A 14,673-nucleotide genomic window follows, 5' to 3' on the forward strand; every position below is an offset into this window, starting at 1 on the left:
ATGTACTCCGATGTTCATTGCAGCACTATTTACAATAGCCAAGACATGGAAACAACCTGAATGTCCATCAACAGAGGAGTGGATCAAGAAGATGTGGTTCATATACACAATGGAATATCGCTCAGCCATTAAAAGGAAATAAATAATGGCATTTGCAGCAACATGGATGGACCTAGAAATTATCATGCTAAGTGAAGTCAGTCAGACAATGACACACGAACATCAAATGCTATCACTTGCATGTGGAATCTAAAAAAAAGGACACAATGAACTTCTTTGTAGAACAGATACTGACCCTCAGACTTTGAAAAATTTATGGTTTCCAAATGAGACAGTTTGAGGGATGAGGGGATGCACTGAGGGCTTGGGATGGAAATGCTATAAAATTTGGTTGTGATGATCTTTATACAACTATAAATGTAATAAAATTCATTGGGTAATTTTTTTTAAAAGCTATTAGTGTCTCAACCATTATTTAATCTGGTGCTTCCTTTGATTCTTTGACATGTCTTATTCTTGGCCAAGTATTTTGATTTGGATAATTTATAAGGACCATATATGGGTGAAAACATTAAAAATAGGGATTAGAGAATATATCAGCTATGTGATATGTAAGTTACATAGAAGTTACATGTTTATACATACTTATTTTATATATCTAAATATGCCCCCCAAAACCCTAGAAAAACATTGCCTTTAAGTTACTACCCAATTCTAATTAGTAAATATACATGTATATGTATATGTTATTCTTTAAGAAGAATGATTTGGTTTGTAGTACTTTCCTTCCTTAATGTTAGTGTCAATTTTTGTGTTTTGTTAACCTGTCTGCGTTATGGACTTTTAAAATAAGTTTATAGAGATAAATGCAAATACTTTCAAGTATTTTTATTATGGGAAATACATGTCATTAATCTTAAAGGAGAAGTGTATGTTCAGGACTTAGTGTTAGGACCAATGATTATATTTTGGAAAGAAGAACAAAGCTGGAGTTCTTATTACCTCTATCAAAATGAAGTTCAGATTGATCAAAGTTGTAAATGTGAGAAATTAAACTATAGGAGTACTACAAGATCAAAGGGGTGTGGGATGTGTTATGTGAGAGTAAAGCCTTTTATATATGATGTTGAAGCTAGGATCCAGGTAAGAAAATGTTGCTAAATCTATATAGTAAGAACTGTAACAGTCCTGAATAGCCAAGATTATAATAAACTAAGGAAAATATGTTTAAAATAGGTTAGACAAAACATTAATTTTCCTTAAATACACAAGGGCAAAGGGCATAATAGGCATTTCACTGAAAAAGAAACACACATAGCCAATTAAAACATGAAAAGGTATTCAACCACTCTTTGTATGAAATAAATGCAATTAAAACAAGAATGAGGTTTTTTTCACTTAGATGATTGGCAAAGAGTAAAGTTTATTTACCATATTGGTGAACATATGGAAATGACATCGCTGTTCTTGGTAGGGTAAATTAGAATAACATTTGGAAGTAGGTTTGAGCAATATTGATCAAAACAATAAAATGTACAAAGTTGTTAACTATTCTACTTGTACAAATTTATTTTAAATGATATATGTAAATGATAAATATAAAAGGATGATCTTTGCAGTATTGGCAGTAAATAAACTAGACACAACCTCAGTGTTAAGCCATAGATTGCTAGTTATATTAATTATATTACTACTATTCAGTAGTAGTAGCATACAGTTTAGGTGTGTTGAGAAAGAGAAAGATGTACAGTTGACCTTTGAACAATGTACAGTTAACACCCCCTTAAGGGCATCAGAAATCTAGATATAACTTAGAAGCGGCTTTCTTATAAGCAGTTCCTCCCTATCTACAGTTCCACATCCACAGATTCAACCTACCATGAATTGTGTGGTAACGTGGTATTTACAATTGAAAAAAAAATCTGTGTGTAAGTAGACCCATACTGATCAAACCCATCCTGTTCAAGGGTCAACTGAATATGTACTTAAAAATGTGATGCATTAATAAGTGAAGAAAGTAGGTTGGCTAACAGTATGTATGGTATCATCCCATTTATGTAAATTTAATTTTTCAAATTTGGAGATAAATATTTTTGCTTCTTTATATAGAAAGTTTAAGGATTATGAAGCACTTAGCAGTGATTATGGAAAGGTGGGAGGTGAAAAAGGGCCAGAACTGGCGAGAGGGATCCTTAATATTCACATTATGCCCTTTTGTCCTGTTTTTAACTCTCATCTGATACTAATTCTTGTTATTTTAGACCAACATACCCAGTGGAAGAATTAGAAGAAGAAACTGTTGCGGAAGATGATGCAGAATTAACATTAAATAAAGTGGATGAAGAATTTGTGGTATGTTTGTTTCTGAACTTTTTGTTCATTTTCTCCTTTGGATCTGTTCCCCTTCTCTCAATTCCCCTAGACTTCCATTTTCCAGCGTACATTTTATTTCACTGTTTCTAAAGAAGAAAAGCTTTTGAATGGAGGGCCAAGTATCAGTTAACTTTAACATAACTTTGGTTAAGCTAATGCTCATGTTCTCTAATGATTGCAGTCTGAATTTTAGCAAAAGTTCTTCGCTGTAGACAGGAAATAGTAGACCACTAGTTATATGAGGAGACATTTTATTAACAACCATTCGTGGTCTTAAATAGGCCATAAAGAACTTAGAAGAGACCAATAGAATTAGGATATACATTCTGCTTCATAAGAATATCTTTCATTTCTCAGGAGTTCCTTTATGCTTCTAAAATTAGGATGAATACTACCCTGAGAAACTTTAAAAAATACTTACGGGGGAGCTCCCATTGTGGCACAGCATAAACAAATCCTACTAGTATCCATGAGGATATAGGTTCAATCCCTGGCCTCACTCAGTGGATTAAGGATCCAGCATTGCCGTGAGCTGTGGTGTAGGTCACAGATGCGGCTTGGATCCTGTGTTGCTGTGGCCAGCAGCTCTAGCTCTGCTTCAACCCCTAGCCTGGGAGTTTTCATATGCCACACATGCAGCCTTAAAAAAAAAAAAAAAAAAAATACAGGAATTCCCTTGTGGCGCAGCAGGTTAAGAATGCAGCATTGTCACTGTAGCACCTCAGGTCACTGCTGTGGCATGTGTTCAATCCCTGGCCTGCCTGGGAACTTCCATGTGCGACAGGTGCAGCCAAAAAAAAAAAAAAAAAATACTTACAAATACCAACATTATTTAAATTATTTGCCAGCTTCTGGGCTTATTTCCATTCTTAACATTCTATCTACAGTGAAGCTAAGTGATCACCTCTCTACAACTGACTAGACTACGAAAATGGTAGAGACAAAGAGCTCTTTCTCAGAACCAGAGACAGATTTACCCTCGTGTTTTAGGAAATTAAAATGGCAGGAAGAAAAACTTTATAGTGTATTTTACTGTCATAAACCAATTAAATTTTTCAGATGGTTTTTTGAATCAATGAATACTAAATACATTCTATATTTCAGCTTAAAAGTAATTTTTTTAGCTACTGTATTCTGCAAAGCTATTAATCACTGTATTATTTTATAGTGAATGCTGAAAATAACCATTAAATAAATTAGACTACATCCAGACAATAGAATATTATACAACCTGTAAAAATTGTTTATAAGAAATGTTAGTGACATGGGGATGGTAACTTATCCTATATGCATAAACTCAACTATGTAAAATATGCAGAAAAGGAAAAATAATTATAAATATATTAGCATTAGCTACATATGGGTAGCAGGATTATGGATGATTATTTTCTTTTCTATGTTTCTTTGTACCTTCGAAGTTTTTAACATGTATTTTATCAGTAGTATAAATATTTTCAACCATGCATATAAAAAGATGACCCTGCTATCTATAGAAGGAAAAAAAAGTGTAAAACTAATCAATTTAAAAACAATCTTTTTTAATGTGATAAGTTTGTTTTAATAAAAGTATAGTTGATTTACAGTGTTGTACCAATTTCTGCTGTACAGCCAAGTGATCCAGTCATACATCTATATACATTCCCTTTCTTATATTCTCTACCATCGTGGTCTATCCCAAGAGACCCACAGGAATATAGTTTCCTGTGCTGTGCAGCAGGATCACATTGCTTATCCATTCTAAATGTAAGAGTTTGCATCTACTAACCCCAGACTCCCAGTCTATCCCACTCCTTTCCCCATCCCCCTCGCCAACCACTAATCCATTCTCTATGTCTTTGAGTCCGTTCCTGTTTTGTAGATAGGTTCGTGTGTGCCATATTTTAGATTCCACATGTAAGTGATTAATGTGATAAAATTTTAAAAGGTAAAGTTAAAATGTAGTCACTCGTGCTTATTGAGCATTTGCTATGTAGCAGGCCCACTGGGCAAGACCCTGGTGGTACTGCCTGTACAAAAACTTTGAAGCGGGAGGGAGCTTAGCGTGACCAAGGAACCAAGAGAAAACCATGTGGCCAGATCTTCTATGTGAGGGGGAGGGTGACTTGAGATTAACTGGGAAAACAAATCCAGGTCCAAATCATTTGAGGCATTTTAAGGAGTTCAGACTTTATTCTTTGTGTAGTAGATCTTTCCATTCAGGCTCAGAAAATTTCAAGTTCTCACATAGTCCCAATTGTTCATCTCATTTATTTTACTCAGGTATTTTCCTCATCTTCTTAGTTTATATTAGTTACTAGTTAATAGTTTATCTACAGATACCTGGTCCTAGTGCCTCAACATTTAGCTTCAAAGACCTGTAACTTACAACTGCCAGTCAGGGAAAAAAATGAAAAAAGAAAACTCTATGAGAGCAGAAACCAATTTTGTACTTTTTTTGTATGTCCAGTTTATTTTGAAGTATGTGGTGCATAATAGATGTTCATTAAATATTTGACCAAAAATCTTATCAACACATTGCTTTTAACTTTTAGAAATTATGGCTATTTTTCTGAGATCCATTTAAGGTTCAAAGCAGCATTATTGTTTGTATAAATTAGAGAAACAAATTTGAAAGGAGCCTCTTCATACATGTCATGCCAGCCGTGAGGTAAAGACCTTCTATGTCACAAGACCAAGCCGCAGGCTTTCCTCAAAGGGTTGCCTCTGAGGCTGTTCCCTTACATCATGTCTCTTGAATTTCTTCTTTTCTTTCTTCCTTATTGTCATATTACTCCAAGGAGCCCTCTTATCTCTCCCATTGCTCTTGCTAAGATGAGCTGAATCAGTGCCAAAAAGCCTTTGGATGAGAGTGGTGGGATATTATTTCATTTTGTTGCCAGGGTTTGTGGGGTAGCTCAAGGAAGGTAAAGGTCATTTTTGACAAAGTTCTTCTGTAATCACCTAGAAACTCAAAACCTTCAAATTCTAAAACTGAATTTTAGACTGGCCAGATCAAGATAGGACATGTTGATAACTGCAAAGAAAGAAAAAGGGGGAGAGAGAAAGGAAGGGAGGATTGGGGTCATGGCACAGAATATTCTCCCAGAATGTTGTCATAGCGTATAATCATACCCTTAACAACTGGCAGTAAGAGAATTAAGAAGATACATATTAGGCAAAGAAATGACAGGAAATGTTGAGTGCCTTCTAAATTACTGAGATTAAAATCCTCTTAATTTATTTTAAAACTGTTTTTTTAGCCTGTTTATATTCAAACTCTCTTTGAATACTTTCTTAATATTTAGTAACTTAAATCCTTTTTCTATTACCTACTATTAAAGCTTTTTGCCTGTTCGTGTTCAGTCCACCACAATTCAACAAGTCTTTATTGATCTGCTATGTAAACAGTACTGATTAGATTATTGTAAAAGCATTATAAACTTGTTTCTTCTCCCATGGGCAGAGTCATTAGCATTGCAGTCCTTTGCTCTGGTTAAGTAGCCCATCATTAGTGCAAACACAGGATAGACTGAGCTGTTTCTCAAAGGTGTACATCTGCCTATATGCTTAAGATTTGAGATGTAAACAGACCAGTTTTGTCTACACCTCTATGCCCCACTGCCCCCATCCCTAAAAAAGTAAACGTCACTTGAGTGTATGGAATCTGCCTTTGTATTGTTTCATATTTTACTAAAATCTTTCTGGTTCCCCAAAGATTAGCATGGTTCTCCCATCCTACCTTAGTGGCCCTTTACTCTCAGAGTTTCTGAGTAGATCTGTGATGGAGCCTTAGAGTTTGTATTCTCACTAGCTGGCAGGTGATGCTGCTGCTGATGCTAGTCTAAGAACTACATTTCTAGAACCACTGTCTTACATATTTCTGAGTGCTTAAAGATAAGGATTATCTTTGAAATCTACCACGGCAGCTTTTGTACAACTCTACATGTGAAAGTGGCCACCAAACAACACCTATCTGGTTCTTTGTTTTGTTTTGTTTTTCTTGAGGGCCAAGCTCCATTGGTTCTGTCACCATGTCCTACGTTTAGATATTCTTGTTAAATTTGTTTCACCTACTGTATCACTTGTTACCAAAAAGACAGTTGAAGAGAAAGTGGAGCTAACGTTTTGTCCTATGAGCTTATAGAACCTGCTCAGACTCCATATTTATTGTATATTGGGGAGAGGATTGCTTCTCAAAGGGTCACCTCTGACCCCATCCCCCATATCTTTGGGCTAGGAATCAGAACCAGCTTGGAATCTACCTGAACTATTCTTTTAGATAGTTAATATCTAAGATACAAAGTTAATACCTTACAAATATATTTTTTATGTTGTTAGATTTAATATTTAATATCTTTAGACTTGAGCATATAAGAGATGAGACAGCAAAAATATGTATTAATGTGATTGGTCTCTGGAGCAGGTGAGAATACTCTGTATCTGTTAACCTCTCATTTTTCTTCATTTTAGTTATGTTACTCAAAATATTCATTAACTCCTTCCAGTATTTCTGTTTCACATATGTCACTAGGGGCTGTTTCTTATTCTGTTCTTAGGTTTACATATCCCTAGTTTTACAGCAACGTCATCCTTCTTTCTCTTTTTTTCTTTTCTTTAGTGACTATAAGAAAAAGATGCTATTTTTAAAGGATATCATCAAAACCTCAAAAAACAGCTAAGCTGCTAGTAACATTATGCCCTACTTTATGAACACTACTAGACTCTTAAATACCCTTTCCTGCCTTAGTCTTTCTTTTAATCTTGGCATGTTAAGTATGTGAAATCTGGAAATACATTTTTTAAATTGCAACTTCTATAATTATTAACTTTTCAACTCTTTTATTTTCCTAAGGAAGAGGAAACAGACAATGAAGAAAACTTTATTGATCTCAATGTTTTGAAGGCTCAGACCTATCGCTTGGTAAGTTACATGGGATACACTGAGGACCAGCAAACGGTCAGTACATGTGTCCTGCTGGAAACTGAAACAAATAGAAACTACTATTGGCCATTTTTTTTGTGTGTCATTTGAAAAGTAGCTCCAAAACTGCTTTTCTATCTATAAAACATTGTAATTATAGCAAATATAAAATTCAGAGGAGCAAGTAGGGTAGCCTCTTTTACATATCATGGAAAATCAACACAGTGCTTCTCATATAAACTGGAAATCATTGATTTGCCTTATGTCATTTTTAATTATGGAAAGACATATATAATTCAACTTTAAGTTATTTTCCATTATAATGGCCAGTATTAAATAGTCTTGAGTATAGGAAAATACCTAAATGATAATTTTTGAAATAAAATGGATTATGTTAAGAATGGTATATTGGGTAGGAAGTCAGACATTGCTTTAAGTCAATTTTTGCTCTTTTTTAAAGATTTTTTTATTACAGTTGATTTACAATTTGCTCTGTCTTAATTAGGAAGTAAATCTAGTCTTTAAAAGAGAACCCACTCAATGAGATCTTTTAAAAGTATGTGAGACTAAGAAAGGGTGGGGGAAAAAATGTAATTGTAATGTATACATGTAAGGATAACCTGACCCCCTTGCTGTACAGTGGGAAAATAAATAAATAAATAAATATATATATATATATATATATATATATATATATAAAAAAGTATGTGAGACTTTTGTATTGTCTTATATATATGCTATATTTCAATATGGTAATACTTATCAAGTATCTATGGAACTTAATCTTGTTTGTCCTTTATTTAATTTTTCTTGTCTAAATTTTACAAACAAGTTTGGATCTAGTTTTGTGTTCATATGAAGGCTTCCTTGGCCACCCTACTTGAAACTGGTCTTTTTACTTACATTCACTGCCTAAGTATTAGTCAGAATTAATAACTATTATTGATGATATGTGTGTGTCTTCCGCCCAACTCGAGATGTACTATAACATTGTGGTTAACTTGCCTGAGTGTATGTATTGACTTAACACTTTTTAACACTTACTAGGCAGGTTTTCAAATTTCTTGTGCCTCATCTTCCTCATATATAAAATGAGGATAAAAATATTACCTTTAAAAAAACCTTTTTATAGGGTTTTTAAAGATTAAAAGAAGTTCTACATATAAAGCATTTATAATATCTGGCACATACAAAATGCTCAGTAAGTGTTGGCAAGAACCAAAATCATACCTTCCCTTCCCATTCCTTCTTTCAAATCTGACTTGTATAAGCTCCTTGCTAACAGAGATAACTACCTTTTTTTTTATATTCTCCATGGTATAACACAGAAGATAACCGAATTAATGCTTCTTGAATGAATGTATTTTTGTTGTTCAATTGAAAATTATTTCAGAATAATAGGTTAACATTTAAATCCAAATAAATTTTAATTGTAATACATTTGGAGATCACTTTGTGGTTTTCAAAATACATGAAAACACATCCTTTACTGACCTTATAAGGTATTCGAGTGGATGTTATCTCTATTTTATAGATACAAAAACTGAAATGTATAACGTTGGGACCGTTCAATCTTTTAAAAAGCTAATAAATTACAGTGGCTTAATTTGAACTCAGTTCCTCCAAACTCTCATCTATTGCTTTTACCCCTTTACCTTATAAAATGGGTTCAACGGGGTAGGTATGATTTGATTCCTACCTTTAACAAGAACACTGTGGTGCTTGGTATTCCTGTATGTGTTGACGATGTGATGACAAAGTTCTAAAATATGAAGAAAAAACAAAAATAGAGATGCATACACAGTTATTCTTAGAAAGAAGCTGTTGTTTTTTTAGATTACAGTAATAGTTTTTTTTTTTTGTTAAAGTATAGTTGATTTACAATGCTGCCTCAATTTCTGTTGTGCAGCAAAGAGACCAAATCACATACAATTCCCTGTGCTGTACAGTAGGACCCCATTGCCCTTCCATTCCAGATATAACAGTTTGTATCCCAAAACACCAAACTGCCCATCCAGCCCACTCCCTCCTTCCTCCCCTCCTGGGAACCACAAGTCTGCTTTCCTTAGCTGTGATCTGTTTCTATTTTGTAGATAGGGTCATCTGTGCCATAGTTTAGATTATACAAATAAGTGATATCATATGATATTTGTCTTTTTCTTTCTGGCTTACTTCACTTAGTACGAGATCTCTATCTTTTTATGGCTGAGTAATATTCCACTGTATACGTGTACCACATCATCTTAATCCATTTGTTGATGGACATTTAGGTTGTTTCCATGTCTTGGCTGTTGTGAATAGCACTGCAATGAACATAGGGGTGCATGTATCTTTTTCAATAAAAGTTTTGTCCAGATATATGCCCAGGAGTGGGATTGCTGGATCGTATGGTAGTTCTATATTTAATTTTCAGAGGTACCTCAATACTGTTTTCCATTGTGGTTGTACCAATTGATTCCCACCTACATGAAGGAGGGTACCCTTTTCTCCACACCCTCTCCAGCATTTGTTATTTGTTGATTTGTTAATGATGGCCATTCTGAATGTTGAGAGGTGGTACCTTATTGTAGTTTTGATTTGCATTTTTCCAATAATTAGTGATGTTGAGCATTTTTTCATGCCTGTTGGCCATCCATATGTCCTCTTTGGAGAACTGTCTGTTTAGGTCTCCTGCCCATTTTTCAACTGGATTGTTTTGTTGTTGTTGTTGTTGAGTTGTATGAGTTGTTTGTATATTTTTGAGATTAGGCCCTTGTCAGTTGCATTGTTTGAAAAGATTTTCTCCCATTCTGTGGGTTGTCTTTTCCTTTTTTTAATGGTTTCCTTTGCTGTGCAAAAGCTTTTGCGTTAAGTGGGTCCCATTGGTTTATTTGTGTCTTTATTGTCATTATTCTAGGAGGTGGATCAAATAAGATGTTGCTGTGGTTTATGTCAAAGAGCATTCTGCCTCTGTTTTCCTCTAGGAGTTTTATAGTATCTGGCCTTATATTTAGGGCTTTTATTATTTGTGTTATTAATTATTATATTGATGGTGTAAATAGAGGCCTGTAAAGGCCACCTGAGATCCCCACTGGACAGAGTAGCTTGAGTATTCAGAAGGAGCAAAGTAATTTGCCTCTGCTGCTACTCTAAGTCCCTATTGGTCATGATCTCAAATTTTCTTTTTAATTAAGCTGTATAAAGATGAGTTTTTTCCCCCTGCCTGTGGCTTTATACATTTCTAGATATTAGAGCCTTTAGAGAAAGATTATATAATATACACCTTTTTGAGCTAAGACTATATATGGTTGCATTTTCACAAGTGAAAGAAGTTTGAACACCAGGTGTTTGTAGATGGTCAACCATGAAGTACTAATGAGGCAGAAAGCCCTTTCATATTTTAAAAAATCTGGCAAGTTTATGATGTTGCCCACCAAAGCCATCTGCCTGAGACAGCTGTATCTGACTGTAGCTTGTGATGGCCCAGGCTGCTCTTTTCCTAAGACAGAATGGCTGTATAGGTTAGTAACACAGATTTAAGATTTTATGTTTCATGCAGCAGGTAGGCTCACAATGCAGAAGAAATAGTATTTTAGAAAAGTTGATGTTATGAATTCTTCTCCAGAACAAGAATGATGGATACTATCTAGGAAATTGATGTACGAAATGTGTATGTGACTGTGCCAGCCCAGCGATGTGTGCCTTACAGCCATCCCTCTCTACCTGTGGTTTTAAAACCATGGATGCTTCTCATTCTCTATCCCTTCCGCCTGCTCTATTGTTCTTCATAGAACCTGGCATTGTCTTCATCTCATTTGTTGATTTTCTATCTCAACCAGTAGAATGCAAATTCCTCTAGAGCAGAAGCTTTTTAAACAGCTTTTTCACCTGTGCCTGTTGTGTAGGAAGTGCTCAATATTGAATAATATTGAAAGAATACATGCATGAATGAATGCTATTTTATATTTATAATTTTATAAGAAAGTCTAGTTTAATCTTCATATAGAAAAGGACCTCTTAGCAAATAAATCATTGGGTCCTCTTCTATGTAGTATTTCTTTTCATTAAATAAAGCAAAGTCTAGACCCTGAAGAGTATGCTCGTAAGTATCATAATAATTCAAGAAGCTGGATCTACACAAGCATTTTTCTGAGATTTGTGGTAAATGGAGCAAAAGAAAAGGTAAATGAAAACGACCTATGTTGCGAGTTGTGTTCTCTAGAAGTGGACATTGAGACAGAGTTTGGGGTACAAGGTGTTTATGGTGAAAGGATGGGTTAAGGAGGCAGGACTGAGCTAAGGTAGAGGTCAAGCAGCATTTCAGGCCTTGACAAAGCCTTGGCCAACCTGATGAGGAGCTGTGGAGAAGTGTTGCCTCCTGGGCCCAGTCACTGGAGGCAGGCTGCCCTGGGAAGGGTGCACCCCAGGTGAGGTGGCTCTGCAGGTGGGACAAAGCCCAAGGGAGCTGACAGCAGGAAGCTGCCTGCTGGCCGCCTTCCCTGACACTGAGCGCAAGTCCTTCCTGGAAGGAAGACATAGAGGTCCAGTTCCCTGACTACCACAACATATTGAAGCCTGTAACTGCTAAGTTGAAGACTATTTAAAGAGATACTGTGTGCCTATTGACTAGACTTGGAAATGCCTGCCTGATCAAATCAGGACACAGCAGCAGTATTTCATCCTGTTCTAAGAAGAAAATGTTGGCTCCTATTGATGGTGAATGTTACAATGACGATATTGGGTTGTTTGGAAGCAGATGTTTTTCAAAATATTTATTTATTTAGAGGTTTAAAAAATTTATTTCAAAGCCATTTTTAGCATGACTTCCTCCTCTAATTCTCCTACCCCGCTATGATTTTACCAACAATACAGGCAGATGTCATTTTGTTGCACTTTGCTTTATTGCACTTTGCAGACATCGTGGGGGGTGGGGGGTTTGTTTGTTTGTTTTTTAAACAAATGGAAGGTTTATGGCAACCCTTTATCGAGCAAGTCTATTGGGGCCATTTTTCCAATAGTTTTTGCTCACTTCATCTGTGTCCTATTTTGGTAATTCTTGAAATGTTTCAAACTTTTTCATTATTATTATATTTCTTCTGACACTTTGTGACCAGTGATCTTTGCTATTACTACTATGACTTGCTGAAGGCTGAGATAGTGGTTAGCATTTTTTAGCAACAAAATATTTTTAACTAAATTATATACATTATTTTTTAGACCTAATGCTATTGCACACTTAACTGACTACAGTATATTGTAAATATATCTTTTATATGCACAGGGAAGCCAAAAAATTTGTTTGACTCACACTTTACTGTGGTAGTCACTTTATTGAGGTTATCTGGCACCAAAGCCACAATATCTCTGAGTTATGCCTGTACTTTGCAAGAAAATTGCTCCTGCAATTAGTGAGGGATGGCTTTATTTTCCAGAGTTTGATTTGCAGGTTAGTTATTTGAATTTTGAGTTTTTTCTTAGAAAGAAAAAAAAATGTGGATGGATATTAGTCTTCAAGGCTAGCCCACAAATTTCTACATTTTCTCAGTCCCTCTGATTTCTGAATGTTCTTGAAATCTAAAATTGAGGGAAAGCCACCCTGGTCACAGGGGAAGGCCCCACTGCTGTATTAAAGCTCTGACAGTTGGACAGAGCCTGTGATAGCTAGGGGTGCAGTAGAACATTGGGAGACTCGAGGAGTGGGAGCAGGGAAGGAAGGCTCTGATGGCAAGGTATTGGGCAAGTGTTCTGGTAATTTCTAGTTCAAACTTGAGTATGCCGATTGGAAACTGCCTGCATTTTCACGGTAACTATGCTGTAATTATGAGTGGTCTTTGTAGCTCCCCTCCATTCTGAAACTCAATAGAATCACAGCAGTAGTGTTCTGGCAGCATAATGCAGATGTGTCATTCTTCTCCCCCAGCGAAAAAAAGATGGGAGGGAAGCTGTGCGCTCTCTGAATTCTATTTTTAAATGCCCATCACTTCATTTCAAAACATTTTTTCAAACATGCCATAGATACCATTCTTCCTTGAGATGCTAAATTTGAGGGTTTAGAATCCAAATTCCGAGTTATACAGCATAAAACCAACTATCTCAAAAGGTTTAAACACAATTGGTTTTTAATTACTTAGCAAAAAATTCATTGTACCAAGAATGAGAGAATTTTTAGCTTAAAAAGCAAAAGCTGTAAGGAAGTAAAACTCTGGGCTTAGAATAAAAATCATTTCAGTTTTAGTTTAGGGTGTCATGGTGGCAGGTCTGCAGTATTGTAATCAAAAAAGGAAAGAAGATAGATCTACTTTGGTTAATATCTTAAATCTTCACATTTTCTCCATTTTACATATGATTTACACTTTACTTTTCAACAAAATGTCCTTTCAGAGTAATCCAGGAAAAAAATACTGGTCTACAACTTAACTTGCCCCATAGGTTACCACTGTTTCTGATTCCTGCTCGTTACCATTGTTTCTGATTCTTGCTCAAAGAAAATGTTTTTTCTTCCCCTTTCCTAAAACACTTTGGGTGTGAGTTCTCCTCTCTCTGCTGTGACTATCAAAAGTCTGTAGTCGGTATTTCACAGGAGAAACAATTAAAACGCACATGTTTGAGTGTGATGGAATGCATTATGGCTGAGTGAATGCTTTTATTTCTCTGGTAACTAACCTGTACCACCCCATCAGTTTTACATCTGGAGGTGAATAGGAAATGTAGGTTAGAGAAAAAAAGCTGTACTCCTCACTGCTCAGAGGAGGCTCAAACAGCCGTTCTTTCTGGGTGCAAAAGAGAGTTTTACTTGATCTGTAGTGTAGCTTTTGAATCCACACATGAAATAGGAAAGAAAGATCCTTATTTCCATCCTGGTTTTATTGTGAGCCTAGGAAGAAGTAGGAAGCAAGGACTTTTCAAGGTCCCCTCCAGACCTGAGTCCATACCTTCCAGGTCGAAGCTACAGTAGAACAGCAGGCTTAGTTAAAATCGTGACCACACGTCACTAGCCACCTGGTCATACTGATTTATCCTCTCTGTAATGCAGCTTTCTGGCCCATTAAATGGGGACGCAGTTCAACCCAGGATTGTTTTACGATTAATAGAACTTGAGGGCCACACCTAGCCAGGAGCTGGCATAGAATATACATTTGATATATTTCTCATTTGTACCATTATCCACCCTTGGAGATTGGAATTAGCTACAAACATTCTTAGGTACTGTAGGAGAATAGAAAACGCCCCAATCTCTCAATACAAATAAATTGCTAGACTGCCATGAGTAGTTTTGAGTAAGAAACTTACATAGCATGTAACTTATCAAGAAGGTTGCATTTTAATGTAAATTAGGAAGCTCTGATGATAGCATGGCTTTATTTTCATAATCTGTCACATGGATTATTATTGAAGGCCCACTGGACTCAGTGTGCTGTCAC

General features: G+C 35.7%; 1 protein-coding gene across 1 annotated transcript in view; it reads left to right on the forward strand.

Moving 5' to 3' along the window:
• Nucleotides 1–14,673, forward strand: part of IFT57 (intraflagellar transport 57) — a 57,943-nt gene that overhangs the window by 6,710 nt on the left and 36,560 nt on the right. The window contains exons 4-5 of the mRNA XM_084991468.1: nt 2,262–2,352; nt 7,205–7,273. Of these exons, the coding sequence (XP_084847594.1) occupies nt 2,262–2,352; nt 7,205–7,273 (160 nt within the window). The remainder of the gene's footprint in view (nt 1–2,261; nt 2,353–7,204; nt 7,274–14,673) is intronic.

The sequence above is a fragment of the Sus scrofa genome, chromosome 13 (assembly GCF_054392235.1).
Source record: "Sus scrofa isolate SSC_HxYL_T2T_F1_AM1 chromosome 13, Sscrofa_HxYL_maternal_Yorkshire_Landrace_v2.0, whole genome shotgun sequence".
Taxonomy (NCBI): domain Eukaryota; kingdom Metazoa; phylum Chordata; class Mammalia; order Artiodactyla; family Suidae; genus Sus; species Sus scrofa.